The sequence below is a fragment of the Budorcas taxicolor genome, chromosome 11, assembly GCF_023091745.1.
Source record: "Budorcas taxicolor isolate Tak-1 chromosome 11, Takin1.1, whole genome shotgun sequence".
NCBI classification, from domain to species: Eukaryota; Metazoa; Chordata; class Mammalia; order Artiodactyla; family Bovidae; genus Budorcas; species Budorcas taxicolor.
In genome coordinates, this window is record NC_068920.1 from 61,075,461 (window position 1) to 61,097,715 (window position 22,255).

At 41.1% G+C, this 22,255-nt stretch overlaps 1 protein-coding gene across 1 annotated transcript in view; it reads right to left on the reverse strand.

The window, feature by feature from the left end:
* The window catches only part of ACOXL (acyl-CoA oxidase like), a 356,241-nt gene that overhangs the window by 19,413 nt on the left and 314,573 nt on the right, over positions 1-22,255 (reverse strand). Inside the window, exon 18 of the mRNA XM_052647950.1 lies at positions 4,036-4,137. Within this exon, the coding sequence (XP_052503910.1) occupies positions 4,036-4,137 (102 nt within the window). The remainder of the gene's footprint in view (positions 1-4,035; positions 4,138-22,255) is intronic.

Genomic DNA, 22,255 nt, shown 5'->3' on the forward strand with positions numbered 1-22,255 from the left:
GAAAGGCTTGGGAGGTTGGCTCAGTTTTTTTTTTGAAATAAGTAATTTTTATTGGAGTATAGTGCTCCTGCTCAGTCACTTCTGTCATGCCCAGCTCTTTGCAACCCCATGGACTATAGCCCAGGTGGCGCCAGGGGTAAAGAATCTGCCTGCCAATGAAGGAGATACAAGAGACACAGGTTCGAGCCCTGGATCAGGAAGCTCCCCTGGAGAAGGAAATGGCAACCCACTTCAGCATTCTTGCCTGGGAAATTCCATGGACTGGGAAGCCTGACGGGATATAGTCCATGGGGTCCCAAAAGAGTCACACAGGACTTAGCAACTAAACAACAAGAGTTAAATAATGCAGCCTTTATTCAGATCTATCAGTTTTTCTATGAACGTCCTCTTCCTGTCCTAGGACACCATCCAGGTGCCACACTGCATTCAGTCACCACGGCTCCTTCTTTGTCTGGCTGCAGATGCTTTCTCAGCCCCTCCTTGTTTTTCACCGACTGACAGTTTGAAGAGCACCAGTCTGGTTCTGTGTGGACCATCCCTCAGTTTGGTTTTGTGTGACATGTTTCTTCATGACTGGACTGGGGCCGTGGGTTCAGGCAAGAGAGAAGCGCTCTTCTCATCACGTTGTATCAGAGGTCCCCATCACCAACATGACTTATTACTGATGATATTAACTCTAATCACGTGGTTAACGTGGGATCTACGGATTTCTCCACTGTAAAGAAACGCTTTTCCATTTCCAAACTTGATTCTTTAAAATAGAAGAAAGTTTCTAAGTCCAACTCACTATCAAGGGAAGGAAAACAAAGCTGTGGAAGGGGCCATTATCATCTGGAATTCTTTAAGGAAGACTTGGGGCTTCCCTGGCGGCTCAGAAGGTAAAGAGTCCACCTGCAATGCAGGAGACTGAGGTTCGACCCCTGGGTCAGGAAGATCCCCTGGAGGAGGGCATGGAGACCCACTCTAGTTCTTGCCTGGAGAATTCTGTGGACAGAGGAGCCTGGCAGGCTACAGTCCATGAGGCCACAAAGAGTCAGACATGACTGAGTGACTAACACTTTTACTTTGTCTCTTTTATCCCATTTATATTACTTGTTTAACTATTTGCTTACATGATTACTGGCTTGTGTTTAGTTACTTTATACTTTGGGTTATAATCCAAAACTACACTATCTATTTTCTTGCTCTAAGTGTTGCAGCTTTGGCCCCTGGGAGCTCTTTCAGTAGGCTCTTTCCCACATCCCTTGGACATACCCCCACGTTTTTCTATTGCTTGAGACTTCAGTTAATCTGGACTTCAATTAATCTGTCCTAAGTACTCCCATTTTTATGATTTTGCTCACTTCAACAACCCCAGGCAGTGCTTTACTCAATATGCCAGCAAATTTGGAAAACTCAGCAGTGGCCATACGACTGGAAAAGCTCACTTTTCATTCCAATCCCAAAGAAAGGCAATGCCAAAGAATGTTTAAACTACAGCACAATTGCTCTCATCTCTCACGCTAGCAAAGTAACACTCAAAATTCTCCAAGCCAGGCTTCAACAGTACCTGAACTGAGAACTTCCAGATGTTCAAGCTGGATTTAGAAAAGGCAGAGGAATCAGAGATTAAATTGTCAACATCCATTGGATCATAGAAAAAGCAAGAGAATTCCAGAAAAACATCTACTTCTGCTTCACTGACTATCCTTTGACTGGGTGGATCACAAAACAATTGTGGGAAATTCTTCAAGAGATGAGAATACCAGACCACCTTACCTGCCTCCTGAGAAATCTGTGCACAGGTCAAGAAGCAACAGTTAGAACTGGACATGGAACAATGGACTGGTTCCAAATTGGGAAGGGAGTATGTCAAGGCTGTATATTGTCACCTTGCTTATTCAACTTATATGCAGAGTATATCATGCGAAATGCCAGGTTGGATGAAGCACAAGCTGGAATCAAGATTGCTGGGAGAAATATCAATAACCTCAGATATGTAGATGACACCAGCCTTATGGCAGAAAGCAAAGAGGACCTGAAGAGTCTCTTGATGAAAGTGAAAGAAGAGAATGAAAAAGCTGGCTTAAAACTAAACATTCAGAAAATGAGGATCATGGCATCTGGGCCCATCCCTTCATGGCAAATAGATGAGGAAACAATGGAAACAGTGACAGACTTTATTTTCTTTGGCTCTAAATCACTACAGATGGTGATTGCAGCCATGAAATTAAAAGACACTTACTTCTTGGAAGAAAAGCTATGACAAACCTAGACAGCATATTAAAAAGCAGAGACATTACTTTGCCAACAAAGGTCCATCTAGTCAAACCTATGGTTTTTCCAGTAGTCATGTCTTGGACCATAAAGAAGGTTGAGCACTGAAGAATTAATGCTTTTGAACTGTGGTGTTGGAGAAGACTCTTGAGAGTCCCTTGGACAGCAAGGAGATCAAGTCAGTCCATCCTAAAGGAGATCAATCCTGATTATTCATTGGAAGGACTGATGTTGAAGCTGAACCTCAATACTTTGGCCACCTGATGCAAAGAGCTGACTCATTGGAAAAGACCCTGATGCTGGGAAAGACTGAAGGCGGGAGGAGAGGAGGACAACAGGGGATGAGATGGCTGCATGGCATCACCAACACAATGGACATGAGTTTGAGTAAGCTCCAGAACTTGGTGATGGACAAGGAGGCCTGGCATGCTGCAATCCATGGGGTTGCAGAGTCGGACATGACTGAGCAACTTGAGCAACAACAACAACCCCATCTGAAGGTTCACTTGCATTTCTTCCTCCCCATTTGAATCTCTCCCTCCACTGTGAATTTTCCCCTCTTCAAGGCTGAGCAAAGAATACCATTAATTCCTAGTGTTAGCCTCTCAGTCGTGTCCCGCTCTTTGCAACCCCATGGTCTATAGCCCACCAGGTTCCTCTGTCCATGGTATTCTCCAGGCAAGAGTACTGGAGTGGGTTACCATTCCCTTCTCCAGGGGATCTTCCCAACCCCAGGGATCAAACCCAGGTCTTCTGTATTGCAGGCAGATTCTTTATACTGTCTGAGCCCCCAGGAAAGCCCATTAACTCCTAAGTGTCCACTGAACTCAAATTATTCTTGTGGTCAAGTTCATTAAAGAGCTCCATTTTCTTGTGTTATTTGTGTTAATAAAGGCAGTTTTGTGTCCCCAGCTATAATAGGCTCCCTTGAATACAGAGACTGACAATATACTTGTGTGTATTTTTCAGCGTCTAACAGGGGGCCTCGGAGAAGGCAATGGCACCCCACTCCAGTACTCTTTCCTGGAGAATCCCAGGGACGGGGGAGCCTGGTGGGCTGCCATCTCTGGGGTCGCACAGAGTCAGACATGACTGAAGTGACTTAGCAGCAGCAGCAGCAGCAATGGGGGGCCTGGAAGAAAGGGGAAATCCAGAAAATGCTTCTGGCTGATTATGCTTGTTTGATGGCCTTTTTCTAGAGCGGCATCTTGGGGATGATTCGCTGGCTTTATCTTCATTTTCAGGTGCTCTGCGGTTGTCATACTGAATTCCAATTGCAACTACTGACAAAATACCACCAGGTCTTTTTTCCAAATATAAAGAATGACTTACTAGGCTTTGGTAAGAAGTAAGAAAATGAAAATGATTTCATACCTCTTTTTAATCTTTTTACAACACTTTCGATTCCCTCCTATCTGTTACACATTAGGAGTTCATCGAACAGTGGGAGGGAGGCTCAAGAAAGAGGAGATACATGTGCACTTACAGCTGATTCATGTTGTTGTTCAGCAGAAATGAATACAACATTGTAGAGCAGTTATCTTTCAATTAAAACCTTTTTAAAAAAGAAAAAACTGTGAATCACTTCCTTGTCACTTAAACTCTGAAGTGTAATATGATCATGGTAGGCAATGAAAACACATATGTGAAATCCCAGAGGCATAAAAATTCATGAGTAGAAACCATCAACAAAAGATTGGCAGGAGTGTTTTCTAAAAAAGCAAAGAGCCGACAGCTGAGGTATGAAGGGTTTCTTCTGCACCCCGGGGGGATTCTTACCTGACGCCTAATCCTCATGCTGGTCACGGGAGTCAAATATTTATGTTCCAGATACCAGCCTCGCTCCTGGAACACAAGCTTGGTTCCATATAGCAGACAAAACTAAGGGTTGTGGGGGGAGGAAAGAAATGGAAGAATATGTTAGAAATTGCAGAATCTAAGGAAGTGAATGAGAAAGAACATAATATACTTCCTAAAATCAGAAAAGCTACTACATACTTAATGTAAAATGGTCACATTAAAAAAAATTTTATTTTCTATGGATATAATTCATTAACATTGATGTGTTAGTTACAGATATATAGCCAAGTGATTCAGTTATGCCTGAACAAATATCCATTCTTTTTCAAACTCCTTTCCTATTTATGCTCTCACAGAATACTGAGTCTAGTTCCCTGCGCCATACAGGTCCTCGTTGGTTATCTGTTTTAAAGATAGCAGTGTGTACCTGTCCATCCCAAACTCCCACTCTATCCCTCCCACCCAATGCTTTCTCCCTAGTAACCATACATTCACTCTCTAAGTCTGAAAATGGTCACATTCTGGACATGCAGTTTATGTTTTATGTTTTGAAACCACTCTATGGAGATATTTGAAGCATAGATAAAATTATTAAAAAATAGTGTAATCAACTTCCATGTCTCCATCCGCCCAGATCAACAAATATAAGCTCACAGCCAGTCTTGCTTCATCTGTAATCTCTAATTCTTTCCTATCCCAGGTTACTTAGAAGCAAGTGTTGTGTCCAACTCTGTGATCCCATGAACTGTAGCCTCTCTCCATGGAATTCTCCAGGCAAGGATACTGGAGTGGGTAGCCATTTCCTTCTCTAGGTTTAGAAGCAAGGTACACTCATAACATATTTTAAAAGATAAATGTAATGTATCTGTTTGCTTTTTTCTTGATCCATGAAAGAATACTCTAAACACACATTCTGAATAATATCATCTTGATATTTTTCATTGAATATGCTGTTTGATTCAACCTTCATAAAAACAGCACTCCTCATTTGCATTTTATTTCAGTATGTTTTTTCTATCATGTCTCTGAAACCTTCACACAGACCTCCTTCATGATATCAGTGGCATCCAGCAATAATAGATGAGTTTTACTGTATCAGCAAGTAATTATTTTATTTTATTTTATTTTATTTTACTTGGCCACACCATGCAGCATGTGGGATCTTCCCCAACCAGGGATCAAACCTGTGGCCCCTGTACTGGGTGCACAGAGTCAGCCAATGGACCGCATGGAAGTTCCAGCAAGTGACTTTTGAATTAACTGTTCTTTTAACTTTTCACATTTAATAATTTCAAAATTACACAAAAGTAGAGTGGGGGCAGGAGGAGAAGGGGACAACAGAGGATGAAATGGCTGGATGGCATTACCGACTCGATGGACATGGGTTTGGGTAGACTCCGGGAGTTGGTGATGGACAGGGAGGCCTGGCGTGCTGTGGTTCATAGGGTCTCAAAGAGTTGGACACGACTGAGCGACTGAACTGACCTGAACTGAGAGACAATAGTATAAAGTACCTCCATGTTCATGTCATCCAGCTTTAATAGTTACCCACTCCTGGCCAGTCTTGTTCTATCTCTACCCACATCTGTTTCCCACTTTCTGTATTACTGTGAAGTTCAGCTGTTACTGCCTCTAGGTTGGGAGGCAAGAGAGCAGGGAGGGACTACTGGATCCTGGAGGAGAGAACTCTGTATTCAGTGACACCTTCAGAGGAGGCGTGACCTTCATCAAGGAGCATGGAAACCCCAAGGTGATCTCACAAGAAGGCAGGCAAGGGGCAGGGATATTCCACCTTATTCTTCTCCCTGTCTCTGATCTCTAGGTGGGGCTTCCTGTTCTCAGACCCTAACTGGATCCAGAGGGCAAGAATTCCTTCCCCTGATGTAAGGTCAGTTCAGTCACTCAGTCCTATCCGACTCTTTGGGACCCCATGGACTGCAGCACGCCAGGCTTCCCTGTCCATCACCAACTCTCAAAGATTGCTCAAACTCAAGTCCATTGAGTCAGTGATGCCATCCAACCATTTCATTTTCTCTTGTCCCCTTCTCCTCCCACCTTCAATCTTTCCCAGCATCAGGGTCTTTTCCAATGAGTCAGCTCTTTGCATCAGGTGGCCAAAGTATTGAGGTTCAGCTTCAACATCAGTCCTTCCAATGAATAATCAGGATTGATCTCCTTTAGGATGGACTGATTTGATCTCCTTGCTGTCCAAGGGACTCTCAAGAGTCTTCTCCAACACCACAGTTCAAAAGCATTAATTCTTCAGTGCTCAACCTTCCTTATGGTCCAACTCTCACATCCACACATGACTACTGGAGAAACCATAGGTTTGACTAGATAGACCTTTGTTGGCAAAGTAATGTCTCTGCTTTTTAATATGCTGTCTAGGTTTGTAATAGCTTTTCTTCCAAGAAGTAAGTGTCTTTTAATTTCATGGCTGCAATCACCATCTGTAGTGATTTGGAGCCAAAAAAAATAAAGTCTGTCACTGTTTCCATTATTTCCTCATCTATTTGCCATGAAGGGATGGGCCCAGATACCATGATCTTCATTTTTTGAATGTTGAGGAACTGTACAAAAAAGATCTTCATGACCCAGATAGTCATGATGATGTGATCAATAATCTAGAGCCAGACATCTTGGAATGTGAAGTCAAGTGGGCCTTAGAAAGCATCACTATGAACAAAGCTAGTGGAGGTGATGGAATTCCAGTTGAGCTCTTTCAAATCCTGAAAGAGGATGCTGTGAAAGTGCTGCACTCAATATGCCAGCAAGTTTGGAAAACTCAGCAGTGGCCACAGGACTGGAAAAGGTCAGTTTTCATTCCAATCCCAAAGAAAGGCAATGCCAAAGAATCCTCAAACTACCGCACAATTGCACTCATCTCACATGCTAGTAAAGTAATGCTCAAAATTCTCCAAGCCAGGCTTTAGCAATACGTGAACTGTGAACTCCCTGATGTTCAAGCTGGTTTTAGAAAAGGCAGAGCAACCAGAGATCAAACTGCCAACATCTGCTGGATCATTGAAAAAGCAAGAGAGTTCCAGAAAAACATCTATTTCTGCTTTACTGACTATGCCAAAGCCTTTGACTGTGTGGATCACAATAAACTGGAAAATTCTGAAAAAGATGGGAATACCAGACCACCTAACCTGCCTCTTGAGAAACCTGTATGCAGGTCAGGAAGCAACAGTTAGAACTGGACATGGAACAACAGACTGGTTCCAAATAGGAAAAGGAGTATGTCAAGGCTGTATATTGTCACCCTGCTTATTTAACTTATATGCAGAGTACATCATGAGAAACGCTGGACTTGAAGAAGCACAAGCTGGAATCAAGATTGCTGGGAGAAATATCAATAACCTCAGATATGCAGATGACACCACCCTTATGACAGAAAGTGAAGAGGAGCTAAAATGCCTCTTGATAAAAGTGAAAGAGGAGAGTGAAAAAGTTGGTTTAAAGCTCAACATTCAGAAAACGAAGATCATGGCATCTGGTCCCATCACTCCATGGGAAATAGATGGGGAAACAGTGGAAACAGTGTCAGACTTTATTTTTTTGGGCTCCAAAATCACTGCAGATGGTGACTGCAGCCATGAAATTAAAAGATGCTTACTCCTTGGAAGAAAAGTTATGAGCAACCTAGACAGCATATTCAAAAGCAGAGACATTACTTTGCCGACTAAGGTCTGTCTAATCAAAGCTATGGTTTTTCCTGTAGTCATGTATGGATGTGACAGTTGGACTATGAAGAAGGCTGAGCGCCGAAGAACTGATGCGTTTGAACTGTGGTGTTGGAGAAGACTCTTGAGAGTCCCTTGGACTGCAAGCAGATCCAACCAGTCCATTCTGAGGGAGATCAACCCTGGGATTTCTTTGGAAGGAATGATGCTAAAGCTGAAGCTCCAGGACTTTGGACACCTCATGCGAAGAGTTGACTCATTGGAAAAGACTCTGATGCTGGGAGAGATTGGGGGCAGGAGGAGAAGGGGATGACCGAGGATGGGATAGCTGGATGGCATCATGGAGTCGATGTACGTGAGTCTGAGTGAACTCCGGGAGATGGTGATGGACAGGGAGGCCTGGCGTGCTGCGATTCACGGGGTCGCAAAGAGTCGGACACAACTGAGCAACTGAACTGAACTGAACTGAGTTTTAAGCCAGCTTTTTCACTCTCCTCTTTCACTTTCATCAAGAGGCTCTTCAGGTCCTCTTTGCTTTCTGCCATAAGGCTGGTGTCATCTACATATCTGAGGTTATTGATATTTCTCCCAGCAATCTTGATTCCAGCTTGTGCTTCATCCAACCTGGCATTTCGCATGATGTATTCTGCATATAAGTTGAATAAGCAAGGTGACAATATACAGCCTTGACATACTCCCTTCCCAATTTGGAACCAGTCCATTGTTCCATGTCCAGTTCTAACTGTTGCTTCTTGACCTGTGCACAGATTTCTCAGGAGGCAGGTAAGGTGGTCTGGTATTCTCATCTCTTGAAGAATTTCCCACAATTGTTTTGTGATCCACCCAGTCAAAGGATAGTCAGTGAAGCAGAAGTAGATGTTTTTCTGGAATTCTCTTGCTTTTTCTATGATCCAATGGATATTGGCAATTTAATCTCTGGTTCCTCTGCCTTTTCTAAATCCAGCTTGAACATCTGGAAGTTCTCAGTTCAGGTACTGTTGAAGCCTGGCTTGGAGAATTTTGAGTGTTACTTTGCTAGCGTGAGAGATGAGAGCAATTGTGCTGTAGTTTAAACATTCTTTGGCATTGCCTTTCTTTGGGATTGGAATGAAAAGTGAGCTTTTCCAGTCGTATGGCCACTGCTGAGTTTTCCAAATTTGCTGGCATATTGAGTAAAGCACTTTAATAGCATCATCTTTTAGGATTTGAAATAGCTCAGCTGGAATCCCATCACCTCCCCTAGCTTTGTTCATAGTGATGCTTTCTAAGGCCCACTTGACTTTGCACTCCAGTATTCCTGGCTCCAGGTGTGATACGAGTTATGAAGATCAATTTCCTCGGCCCAGAGTAGGGTTGAGAATGGTGGAGAATAAGAGATGGAGAGGCAGATGGAGGATGTCTGGCATATGTTCCATCCCTAATGACCGCCACAAGTGGTCATCCAGCCTTAGTCCAGTTCTATCTCAAGTTCAAGATCACTTGGAGCCCCTCACAGACTCCGACTTCTGGCACTACTCCCAGGCCTCTTCCTAGACTGCCACCTTTAAAAAAATAGTCATTGATGTATAGTTGATTTACAATGTTGTTTACTTTTTGCAGCATAGAATAGTGATTCAGTTTTAATGAAATGAACTGATCTAATGAATTGTGTTAATCACTTAGTTATGTCTGACTCTTTCTGACCCCATGGACTGTAGCCTGCCAGGCTCTTCTATGGGATTCTCCAGGACAAGAACACTGGAGTGGGTTGCCATTCCCTTCTCCATGGGATCTTTCCCACCCAGAGTTCAAACCCATGTCTCCTGCATTAGTAGATGGATTCTTTGCCACTGAGCTACAGGGAAGCCCCATACATATGTACATATATCTTCTTTTTCATATTCTTTTCCATTTTGGTTTATCACAGGGTATTGAATACAGTTCCCTGCGCTACAGAGTTGGACCTTGTTGTTTACCCATTCCATATATAATAGCGTTACGCTACTAATATGAAACTCCGAATTCCTTCTTCCCCTCTCCTCCTCCTCGGCAATGACAACTTTGTTTTCTATGTGTGTGAGTCCATTTCTATTTTGTAGATAAGTCGTTTGCATCATATTTAGCTTTCACAAATAAGTGATATCCACAGTATTTTTCTTTTTCTGACTTACTTCCCTCAGTATAATAATCTCTAGGTCCACCCACGATGCTGCAAATGGTATTATTTCACTCTTTTTCATGACTGAGTAATGTTCCATTGTATATATATGAACCACATCTTCTTTACCCCCTTACCTACCAGACTGCCCTCTTTCACCAGGGTCACGTCATGCTCCGTGATTGTTCAGCCCTATAGCTTCTCTGCCCTTCTGTCGACTCCTGACTTTTCCTCCTGATGATGGTTCGCGGCTCTGGTGTATCTGATGCTCAGGGCCACTTCTCTGGTTTTGAATTTCTGCTTTTCTCCTTGAACACAGTTCAAACTCTTCTTTGGCTAGCCTCTTGCTTGTCTGGGGAAACGGGCATCCTTGTTCTTGGTTGCCACCAGAACACCACCTCCAAACACCATCAGCCCAGCCTTAGATCCTTAAAGAGAACCTGAGCATGTTTCCTTTTATATTTCAGAGATGGGAGCTCAGTGCCATAGAGGCATCCAGTTCTTCTATCTACTCTTGGAAGAACCATTGCCTACCGAGCATTTGTTTATGCAGAACCTGAATTTATGGAGTGCTGACTCTGTCAGAAAGGGGCCTTGTCCTGCTCATTTCTGTGTGCCTAGGGACTGGAAAAGGAGCTGGTAGACGGTCAGAGACTGGCTGACATCCAATTTCGTATACTTCCTGGCTATTAATTCTATAACTTTTGCTGCCTAAGGAGCAGAGCAGGAACATATGAAAGTATCCAGAGAACAGCTCTTAACCAGTGTAAAGATAAGTTTCACATCCCTACTTAGTCTTTCTCCAGACGATCAGCCTTCACAGACTGTCATTTTTCTCACCTTGCAGCTTCCAGCTCTTGTGCCACCTTGAACCTGGTGGCTTCTTTTAAATGTGTAATTCTCTTCGCCAAGGTTTCTCACGGGATGAGCACAGTACCCAGGTGTTTTCTCATCACTAGTGTTGGGGCACCATTGCTGTCCTGCTCTGGACTCTAAACTTTTACAAGCAAGGTGAACAGAATTTGCTTTTATGAGAGTCACATAATGGTTTTTTGAAGAAATGACTGAAAGAATATGATGCAAATTTGATTTACATTGAATGCTTGCTCATTTGACACTCCAACTATGTCTTATTCTCCATGAACTGTTTTCAACCAACTTATACGTACATATACACATCCCACCTACCTCAAGTCCCCCAAATCTCTAAGAATATTGATTCAGTCACCTCACATGTTTGTATCATTTTACAAATTGTTAAGTCCCACCTATGTCTTTATATGCTAGAACCCAACTGACGGGTCTAAAACTTTTCATTCAAATATTTGAGAACCTCTTTAATAGACTATCATTTAACTCATATTCCTCTAGCTTGTACATAAGGATATCCTAAGGGTCTGGAAGGTGTTGGCCAAAATCAAGATACATCAAGTATTTAGTATTCCAGTAACCTGATTAAGAAAGGAAATAAGATTAGTTTAGCAAGAGCTTAGCCATAGTGAACACAGACAGGCTCCTCGTGACCATCTTTTTCTCTCTTTCTTTTAATACATATTTAGGAAGGTATAGCTATTTGGCTGAGACAGGTCTTACTCTGTGACATGCAGGATCTTCCGTCTTTGTCACGCCATGCGAGGTCTTTGGTTACAGCATGTCACCCTGGCCAGGGATGAAACCCAGGCCCCTGTATTGGGCGTGTGGAGTCTTAGCCACTGGAGCGCCAGGTAGGTCCTGTGGCCATCTTTCTCTGATTGCTCATAAACTACTACGACTCACTTTCCCTCACATTTTAACTTGGATTTGTATCAGTCTTAAGTTCCATAGTTTCCACAGCCATTGTTTCTTTTTTTAAAATGTGGGCATTTGCTCGTTTATGGTTTTCTGACATCTCTTCTGTCCTTTGTAGTTTCACGTCTCATAACTGCGTCCTTCCCAATTTAGAGAGAAGACGGGAATTTGGGAGACAGGTAGGACTGCTTTCTCTTTGCATTTATGAACATCAAAGCTTTCTTCCCCACACCAGTCATCTGTCTCCTCAAACTCTGAGTGTAGCTAAAAAGAGCCTTTGACATCTTCATCAGAGTATTTGTCAAGCCTCACGTTATACTGGGATTTGAGCATGCTGACATTTATTAAATGCTACCCTTTGTATTTGTCCCTAGACAAGCATTCCCTCATCATCCCATTCCCCATTCATATAGTGTCCTTAGACTTGTGGTCATCAGGGTGCCCTCTCTAAACAGCTCTTGGTTTCTTTACATGTATCTCAAATTACACCTTCCCTCATGTATCTACTGTACTGTCAGAATAATATTTTACTGTTCTTACTCTTAAGTACATGTGCCCCTTGGAAATCTCTGTCCGAAGAACAGTAATAACCAGTATTTATTAAGCATCTACTATGTGCCAGGCACTGCAAGGTATTTTACACGCATCTCATTCAGTTCTCACAATAATCCTGAATGTAGCCACAGCTCCTGGACAGAAAGATGGAGAAGCGATTTGAGGAACTGAAAAATCATCGTAGGCAGACTGGGGAAGAAGACCAGAATTTAGAGTACCACCAAACAGCTGGTGAGTTTAATTTTTTTTCCTAGTCCTCAAGCTGCTTGTCCTTGGAGTCATATGCAGCAGACCAAGGATGGAAAACGGAGCCCTGAGGAAGCAGAGAGTAGGAGGTCATGGAGAGGGAGCCCCAGAAACGTGCTTATGAACTTCTGGACTCAACCCCAGGTGTGCATACACGGATCTAATGCTCATCAGCACACAAAACACTCTGACCACTGAACTAGCAAATAAACGAGATCCAGGTGTCTGACTGGCCACTGTGTGGTGCGTATGTGGGACAGAACAGAACAGAACTGCAAAGGCTTTGAAGACCAAAGTGACACTGAAACCACAGTGAGCGAAAGGTGAGCTGAACACAGCCCCCAAACCAGACATACTCACTGCTGACACGAAAATACTAACATTCTTCAGTGGGGTTCTAAAAAGAGTCTCATAACATAATATTCAAAATGCTCGGGAAATGGGGAATTCCCTGGTGGTTCAGTGTTTAGGACTCTGCACTCTCACCACTCAGGCCTGGGGTTTGATCCCGGGCTAGGGAACTAAGATCCCACAGGCTGTGTGGTACAAAAACAAAAACGTCCAGAAAGTAATTTTTTAAAGTTCAGCACATGAAGGGCAAGGGAAATATAATCTATGTAGAAAAAGACAATTAACACATTCCAACGAAAAATGGCATGGATGTTGGAATTATTTGGCAAAAGCTTTAAAACACCTTTGATAGCACAGAGTAAAGTTAGTCATACAGAGAAGAACAAATAATGTATATTAATGCATAATGTGAAATCTAGAAAAATGGTAAGTAAAAGTGTTAGTTTCTCAGTCACGTCCAACTCGTTGCAACCTCATGGACTGTAACCCGCCAGGCTCCTCTGTCCATGGAATTCTCCAGGCAAGAATATTGGAGTGGGTAGCCATACCCTTCTCCAGGGGACCTTCCTGACCCAGGGATCAAACCCATGTCTCCTACACTGCAGGTAGATTTCTTACTGTCTGAGTCACCAGGGAAGCCCAGAAAAAATGGTAGAGAGGATCTCATCTGCAAAGCAGAAATAGAGACCTGGATGTAGAGAACAGTCACATGGACACCAAGGGGGGGACTGAGGTTGACATGTATATATACTATTGACATGTATATATACTATTGAGATTGACATATATATGTTGATTGACATATATATATACTATATATTGAGATTGAGATTGATATATATATACTATTGACATGTATATACACTATTGACATGTATATACACTATTGACATGTATATATACTATTGAGATTGACATATGTTGATTGACATATATATATACTATATATTGAGATTGAGATTGATATATATATACTATTGACATGTATATACACTATTGACATGTATATACACTATTGACATGTATATATACTATTGAGATTGACATATATGTTGATTGACATATATATATACTATATATTGAGATTGAGATTGATATATATATACTATTGACATGTATATACACTATTGACATGTATATACACTATTGACATGTATATATACTATTGAGATTGACATATATGTTGATTGACATATATATATACTATATATTGAGATTGAGATTGATATATATATACTATTGACATGTATATATACTATTGACATGTATATATACTGACATATATATACTATTGACATATATATATACTGACACATATATATACTATTGACATGTATATATACTATTGATATATGTATATATGCTGACATATATATACTATTGACAATGTATATATACTATTGACATATGTATATATGCTGACATGTATATATACTATTGACATGTATATACACTATTGACATGCATATATACTATTGACATGTGTATATATGCTGACATATACATATACTATTGACATATACATATATATACTATTGACATGTATATATGTTGATTGGCATATCTATCACACTATATACTGAGACGGAGATTGACATATATATATACATATACTACTGATACTACGTATAAAATAGATAACTAATAAGAACCTACTGTATAGCACAGGTAATGCTACTCAGTGCTCTGTGGTGACCTACGTGGGTAGGAGATCCAAAAATAAAAAGGAGGGGTGTATGTATATGTGTAGCTGATTCACTTTACTGTCCAGTAGAAACTAACACATTGTGAAATGACTACACTCCAATAAAAATTAATTTTTAAAAATGTAAAAAAAATTCTTTAACAAGTGATCACAAACCATCTTGAAACAAAAGGTAAAGTAATAGGTTTCAGTGCAGAAATAAAAGATACAAAAGAGAATGGAAATTTTAGAACTAAAAATTACAATGATCAAGAGAAAAATCAACAGCATTAGGATGGGGGAAACAGAGGTAAGAGTTAGTGAGCTGGATGGTGGAGCAACGGAAATTACTCTACTTGAAGAGCAGAGAGAGAAAATAGACTGAAAACAAGAGAGTCTCAGGAACCTGTGGGCCTACGATAAAAGACCTATCCTTAACATCATTCCAGAAGGAGAAAGAAAGGATACAGGAGTGGAAAAATACTTGAAGATTTAATGGCTGAAAAAGTCTTCACATTGCGGGGGCGGGGAACTCTACAAATGTGCAGGTTTCAGAAGTTTAGTGAACTTCAAAGAATAAACACCAAGAAATCCATGCCCAGATACAACAAAATCAAACATCTTGAAATGAAAACAAAGCCAAAAAAAACCTTGAAAGCAGCTGGAGAAAAAATAATACATTACCTCTAGGAGAAAAATAATTTTAATAACTGGATTTCTTATCAGAAACCTTGGAGGCTAGAAAGAAATGTTGCAACATTCTTTTTAAGTACTTAAAATAGCAGGTACATCCCAGGAGTGAATAAAAATATCCTTCAGGACTGAAAATGAGATAAAGATATTTTCAAATGAAGAAACACCAGTAGCATTTGTTATTAGCAGACTGCTCTAAAAGAATTGCTAGGAGTTCCTCAGTCAGAACAACTATATGCAGCAAAAATTAACTAATAAAAAATAATAAGACAAAATAAAACAAAAAAAATAGTTTCTCAGTCAGAAGAAAACAGTAAAAGGAAACTTGCAATATCAGGAATGGAGGAAGAGCAATAGAAATGGTAAATATCCGACTATTTTTCTCTTGAATTCTTTTAAAATGTGTGTAATGACTGAAAGCAAAACCTATAATATTGTCTGATGTGGTTTCCTATGTACGTAGATTACTTACAAGATGCTTATGATACACAGAAGGGAGAGGGTGAAAGAAACTCTATGATGGTAAGGCTTCCTTATTCCACCTGAAGAGGCCAAATATTTATTTTAAGTAGACTGTAAACAGTTTTATAGCTATTTTATAATCCCTAAGGCATCCATGAAAAGGAAAAAAAACAAACAAACACTGTACATAGAAATATAGGTAGCTCAAAACCCTGAAGAATGCTCAAATAACCCCAAAGAGGATGTGTATTGTAGGCTGAGTGATGGCCATTTAAGGATACCAGGTCCTAATTCCTAGAATCTGCAAACATTACTTTATAAGGAAAAAGAGTCTTTGTATGTGTGATCAAGTCAAGATTCATAAAATGAAGAGATAATTCTGTATTAACTGGTGGGTCCTAAATACAATCACATGTATCTTTATAAAAGGGAGGCAGAGAGACTTCTCTGGCAGTCAGTAGTAAAGACTCTGTGTGCAATGCAGGGGGCACAGGTTCAATTTTTGGTTGAAGAACTAACATCCCACATGCCATGTAGCACAGCCAAGAAAATATAAACAAAAACTAACAAAAGAGAGGCAGAAAGAGGGTCCAAAGACAGCATGTGAGCATGCTAAGTCACTTCACACTCTTTGCGACCCTGTAGACTGAAGGCCACCCAGCTCCTCTGTCCATGGAATTCTCCTGGCAGGAATACTGGAGTGGGCTGCCATGCCCTTCACCAGGGAATCTTCCCGACCCAGGGATCAATGGCGCATCTCTTTCTCTCTGTCTCCTGCATTGGCAGGTGAGGTCTTCACCGCTGGCGCCACCTGGGGAGCCCCCGAAACAAAATAGGAGGAAGCAGTGTGACTGCAGAGCCAGAGACCAGAGTGAAGTGGCCACGGGTCAAGAAATGCGAGCAGCCAGCAGCCACCAGAAGCTGAAGATGTGAGAAATGAATTCTCTGGAGCCTCGAAAGGCAGTGCAATCCTGCCGACACCTTGATTTGGCCCAGGGATGCTGAGTGCAAACTCCCAGCCTCCAGAACTACAAGAGAATAAATTTCTGCTGTAATCCACCAAGTTTGTTGTCATTTGTCACAGCAGTTAGGAAACTAATTTAACATATAAGAGAAAGTGAAAAATAAGACTGTCTGTATTCACAGACAACATATTTGTTTACATACAAAAAAACACAAGAGTTCTACCAAAAACGCCTAAAAATCTCTAGAATTAATAGTGAGCTCAGCAAAGTCATGAGACTCAAGGTTGACATACAACATTTCAATTGTACTTCTAGATACTAGCAATGTACAGTTAGAAGCCAATATTTAATACAATATATCCTTTATAGTCATTGCTCAGTTGCTAAGTTGTGCCCAACTCTTTGGGACTCTATGGACTGCAGCACGCCAGGCTCCACTGTCCTTCACCATCTCCCAGACTTTACTCAAACTCGTGTCCATTGAGTCAGTGATGTTATTTAACCATCTCATGTTCTGCTACCCTCTTCTCTTGCCTTCAATCTCTCCCAGCATCAGTGAATTGGCTCTTCACATCAGTGAATTGGCTCTTCACATCAGGTGGCCAAAGTATTGGAGCTTCAGCCTCAGCATCAGTCCTTCCAATGAATATTCAGGGTTGGTTTCCTTTAGTTCTAACTGGTTTGATCTCCTTGCTGTCCAAGGAACTCTCAAGAGTCTTCTCCACACCACAATTTGAAAGTATCATTTCTTTGGCACTCAGCCTTCTTTATGGTCCAACCTTTTATAGTAACTGCCCCCAGAATGAAATATTCAGGTATAAATTTACAAAAATGTGTACATTATCTTTATGCTAAAAATTAAAAATACTGATGAAAGAAATCAAGGAAGAACTCATAAAGTAAATTGGCAATGTCAACAAAGGACATTTGCCAGTTCTCCCCAAAGTGATCCATAGCTTTTATATAACTCCAGTAAAAATCATAGCAAACTTTTTTTGTTGATAGAATAAAGCAAATTCTAAAATTTATATGGAAAAGCAAAGAAACTAGAATGACTAAAACAATTGCAAAAGAAAAATAAAGCTAAAGAAATTATTCTGTTTGATTTTAAGACTTACTATAAAGTTAGAATATTCAAGATAGCATGGCTTTGTCCAGAGATAGACACAGAGGCCAACTGGACAAAAGGAAAACAGAGAGAGCCAAGAATAGATCTGTGCAAATGTGTGTGAGTGATTTTGATAAAGATGCAAAAGGGATTCAATGCAGGTAAGATAGTCCTTTCAACAAATGATGTGAAAACAACTGGAGAGCAATAGTCAAAAGATAAATAAATCTTGACCTAAGCCTCACACCTTATACACAAATTGGTTCAAAAGGAATCACAGATCTAAATGTAAAACACAGAAGTCTAAAACTTCTAGAAAAAGATATGGGGAGAAAACCTTCAAGACCTGCGGCTAAGCAATTATCCTTTTTTTTAAATTAATTTATTTTTTTATGGAAGGATAATTGGTTTACAGAATTTTGTTGTTTTCTGTCAAACCTCAACATGAATCAGCCATAGGTACACATACACCCTTAATAGCTCCTCCCTTAAAGGAAGCTTCTTAAAAAAAAAAAATTTTTTTTTCAAGGTAAAAAAATGTTTATTTACTTATTTATTTCTGGCTGTGTTGGGCCTTCACTGGCTTCTCTCTAGTTGTGGCGCATGGGCTTCTCACTGAAGTGGCTTCGCTTGTTGGGGAGCACGGGCTCTAGAGCTTCTGCAGCCGTGGCACGTGGGCTCTGTAGTTGCAGCCCCCGGGCTCTAGAGCACAGACTCAGTAGTTATGGTACACGGGCTCAGTTGCTCCATGGCACGTGGGATCTTCCTGGACAGGAATTAGACCCGTGTCTCCTGCACTGGCAGGCTGATTCCTCACCACTCAGCCACCAGGGAAGCCCTAAGCAAATACTCTTAGATAAGACACAAAAAGCACAATCCATAGAAAAATTGATAAACTCTGTCAAAATAAAAAAATTGCAAAACACTTTAAGAGAATTAAAAGACATGCCACCAATTGGGAAAAACATTTGCAAATCACACATGCAAGAAAGAACTTGTATCCAGAACTAATAAAGAACTCTCAAAACTCAACAGCAGGAAAAATTATCTGATTTTAAAATGGGCAAAAGATTTGAACAGACTTCATGAAAAAGGACACACAGATGACAAAAAGGCTCATTAAAAGATTTTCAACATCATTAGGAAATGCAAATTAAAACCAGATGAGATATTCCTACACCCCTATTGGAATGGCCAAAAAAAATACTGACAATAACAAGTGTTGGTGAAGATACTGAGCAATTGTCTCTCTCTACGTTGGGAATGTAATGCTTCTGACAAAATTAAATGTACACTTACGTCTGACTCAGTAAATCCACTTCTAAGCATTTACCCTAGGGCAGTGGTTTTCAACTGTGGATGAATTTTGTTCCCAAGAGACATTTGGCAATAACTGAAGACTGGCATCTATTAATAGTAACTAGATGCCAGGGACACTGTTCAACACTACAAATTACAGGACAGCACCCACAACAAAAAAGTACTGACCCAAAATGTCAATGTTGCTGAGACTGATAAATTGACTCTAGAGAATACTTGTTTATGTAATATAATTTATGTAATACTTGTTTATGTAATATAATAACATGTACATATATATATATATCATCTCTACTCATAATCATCAAAAACTGAGAACAATTCAGTCATTCCCTGGGTGAATGATTAAACAAACTGTGGTATATCCATACAATGGAAAACTGCTCAGCAATGAAAAGGTATAGCTGTAGATGCATGGAATGACTTAGCTGAAACTCAAATACAGAGTGAAGGAAGTCAGTATCAAAGGTTACATATTGTACGATTCTATTTCTATAACACCCTCACAATGACACAACTACAGTGGGGAACAATAGATTATTGGTTGCCAGGGTTTATCAGAAGAGGAAGAGAATGATTATAAAGCCATATCATAAAGGATTATTTCAGGATGGTTAAATTGTTCTATATCCAGGTTGTGACGGTGCTTATACGATTCTATGTTGTTATTGTTCAGCTGCTAAGTTATGTCCTACTCTTTGTGACCCTATGGACTGTAGCCTGCCAGGCTCCTCTGTCTTCCAGTATCTCCTGGAGTTTGCTCAAATTCATGTCCATTGAACCACCGATGCTATCTAAATATCTCATCCTCTGCCACCCCTTTTTCTTCTGCCTTTAATCTTTCCCAGCATCATGGTCTTTTCCATTGAGTCAGCTCTTCGTATCAGGTGGCCAAAGTATTGGCGCTTCAGTAACAATCCTTCCAATGAATATGCAGGGTTGTTTTCCTAATTTAGGATTGACTGGTTTGATCTTCTTGCAGTCTAAGGGACTCTCAAGAGTCTTATCCAGGACCACAGTTTAAATTCATAGAGTTACATACACCTAAACGAGACCATTTTGCTGTATAATAATTTAAATATATCATCTTTTATGTATATACCACCTCCTCTTTGTTATGGCTGACTCCAAGCTGAAAAGGCTATATTCTGTAAGTGTTTCCTATATCAAAATTTTGTCCAAGGACCCTTCCCTGATTTCCTCCCAGTGAAAGTTACCCTTTCCCTTCCAGGGTCCTCATAGCACTGTGTTTTTCCCTATTTCATATTCTGCTGTTGGTGTAATTATTTGCCCATTTGACTTTCTCCCTGATCACAGTGTGAGAAGGAAGGCAGGCATTGTGGCTCATGCATCTTGGAATGTCTGCAGCCCTAGCCCAGTATCAGGGTTTAGTGTGTGCATTTGTAGAACTGAGACCCTTGGTTCCCAAGAGCATACACCTATTGGGCCAACGACAGAAAGAAGGGAGACTGCCTGCAATTTATGCCAAGTAGGCAGCCTGTATCCATGGCCTGAGATGCATAATAAGCAAAGAAATGAAGCAAAAGGACTAAGTTGGACTTCCAGTGTCAGAGAAGATGAACAAAGCTTATTAATTCACGGTAATACCAGCATGATTTCAGAACACTTTCCCCCAGCAACAACCTAGTTATCTCAATGTGATGTAGTGCTCTGCCTTCTGCCTCAGACTTTAGCCACTTGGGATCTGCATACTGCCTTGTAAAATTGATGGGCAGTGGCACAGTCTCTTAGTTTAAGGAATTTCTGCCAGCCTTAGCAAAAAATATTAGCATTGCAATTTCTAAGGGCATTCTTTTGCCATAGAAAAGTGATTAACAATTGGACCAGACTGGAACAATGCCCAGCTCGAATTTGTAGAGTTTGCCTGCCCTGTCTCCTCCATGCCATCTGCTCCGGGGTGAGCTCATCAGCTTCCACAGGTGAGGGAGTCTTATTTATATTACACTGGAAAAAGGTTGGAGAGGGGGTAATCAACATTAATGTCTTTTTCTTGAGCAGCCAAGGAAGTTCTTCAGATCAATGTCTCTTTTCCTTCTAAGCTGCCTGAAGATGTTAATTTTTTAAAAAGAAGATCCAATCTGCCAGATGTTTCTTGTGTCTTAAAAGCCTCTCTTTTTGAAAAAGGTGACAGTGGCCGCTGGATCATTCTGGTAGAGCTGGTGCTCTAGGAGAGAAGAGGTAAGGATGAAGGTGATCTTTTCTTTCTGAGTCTTTGCAGACTGAAGAGCCGAGATGCCTCTCTGTCCACCACCACTTTGGGCAGAGGACCTAGTTTAGAAAAGTGATGGTGTCATAGCAGATCAAGGGCAGAGGGTGCAGAAGGAGACAGGGATGGACAGCCAGCCAGACCCAAAGCATGTTCTGTTTTCTGCCTCATTAGGAGACACAAGAGATGGGTTCGAACCCTGGGTGGGGAACCCTGGAGGAGGAAATGGCAACCCACTCCAGTATTCCTATCTGGAAAATTTCATGGACAGAGGAGCCTAGCAGGCTACAGTCCATGGGGTCAGAAAGAGTCGGACATGACTGAGCAAACATGCATGGAGAAGCCTAGACATAGCTCTATTTTTGCTTTTGAAGATGCTGGGAAGTGAAAAGTGCAGAAAATCCATCCACAGGAAACAGAAACTCAGCAAGCCAAAAAAGGAGACAGAATGGAAAGCTCTAAAGAAGGTAACCTTGAGATATCTTTTTTTTTTTTTTTTCAGCTTGCTGCATGTGCATGGACAAAGGGGAGACTGGAGTTCTGCTGCCTCTTAACCCTAAGGGTAGACTGGTACTTGGGGAGTCTTCTATCTGGCTGCAGAATCCAAGCTCTTTTGTGATTGCCAAACTCTGGCAAACCCACTCTCTACTACTTTGTAGCGTTGCAGTGCACTGTCCATAACATGTCCAGGGGAAGTAGGAAAATTCAGAAACCACAGCTTTGCAGATAGAGATGAAGCTATTCCCTCTGGGGCTCCTTACACACCTTCATACAGACTGACTCAGAATCATACCCTACAGCCCTCCATCCTGGAGGGTAGCCTTCAGCAGCAAACCTCCGTGTGTGCATGCTCAGTCATGTCCGACTCTTTGCAAGCCTACGGACTGTAGCCCACAGAATACTAGAGTGGGTTGCCATGTCCTCCTCCAGAGGACCATCCCAACCCAGGGATGAAGCCTGCGTCTCTTAGGCTCTGC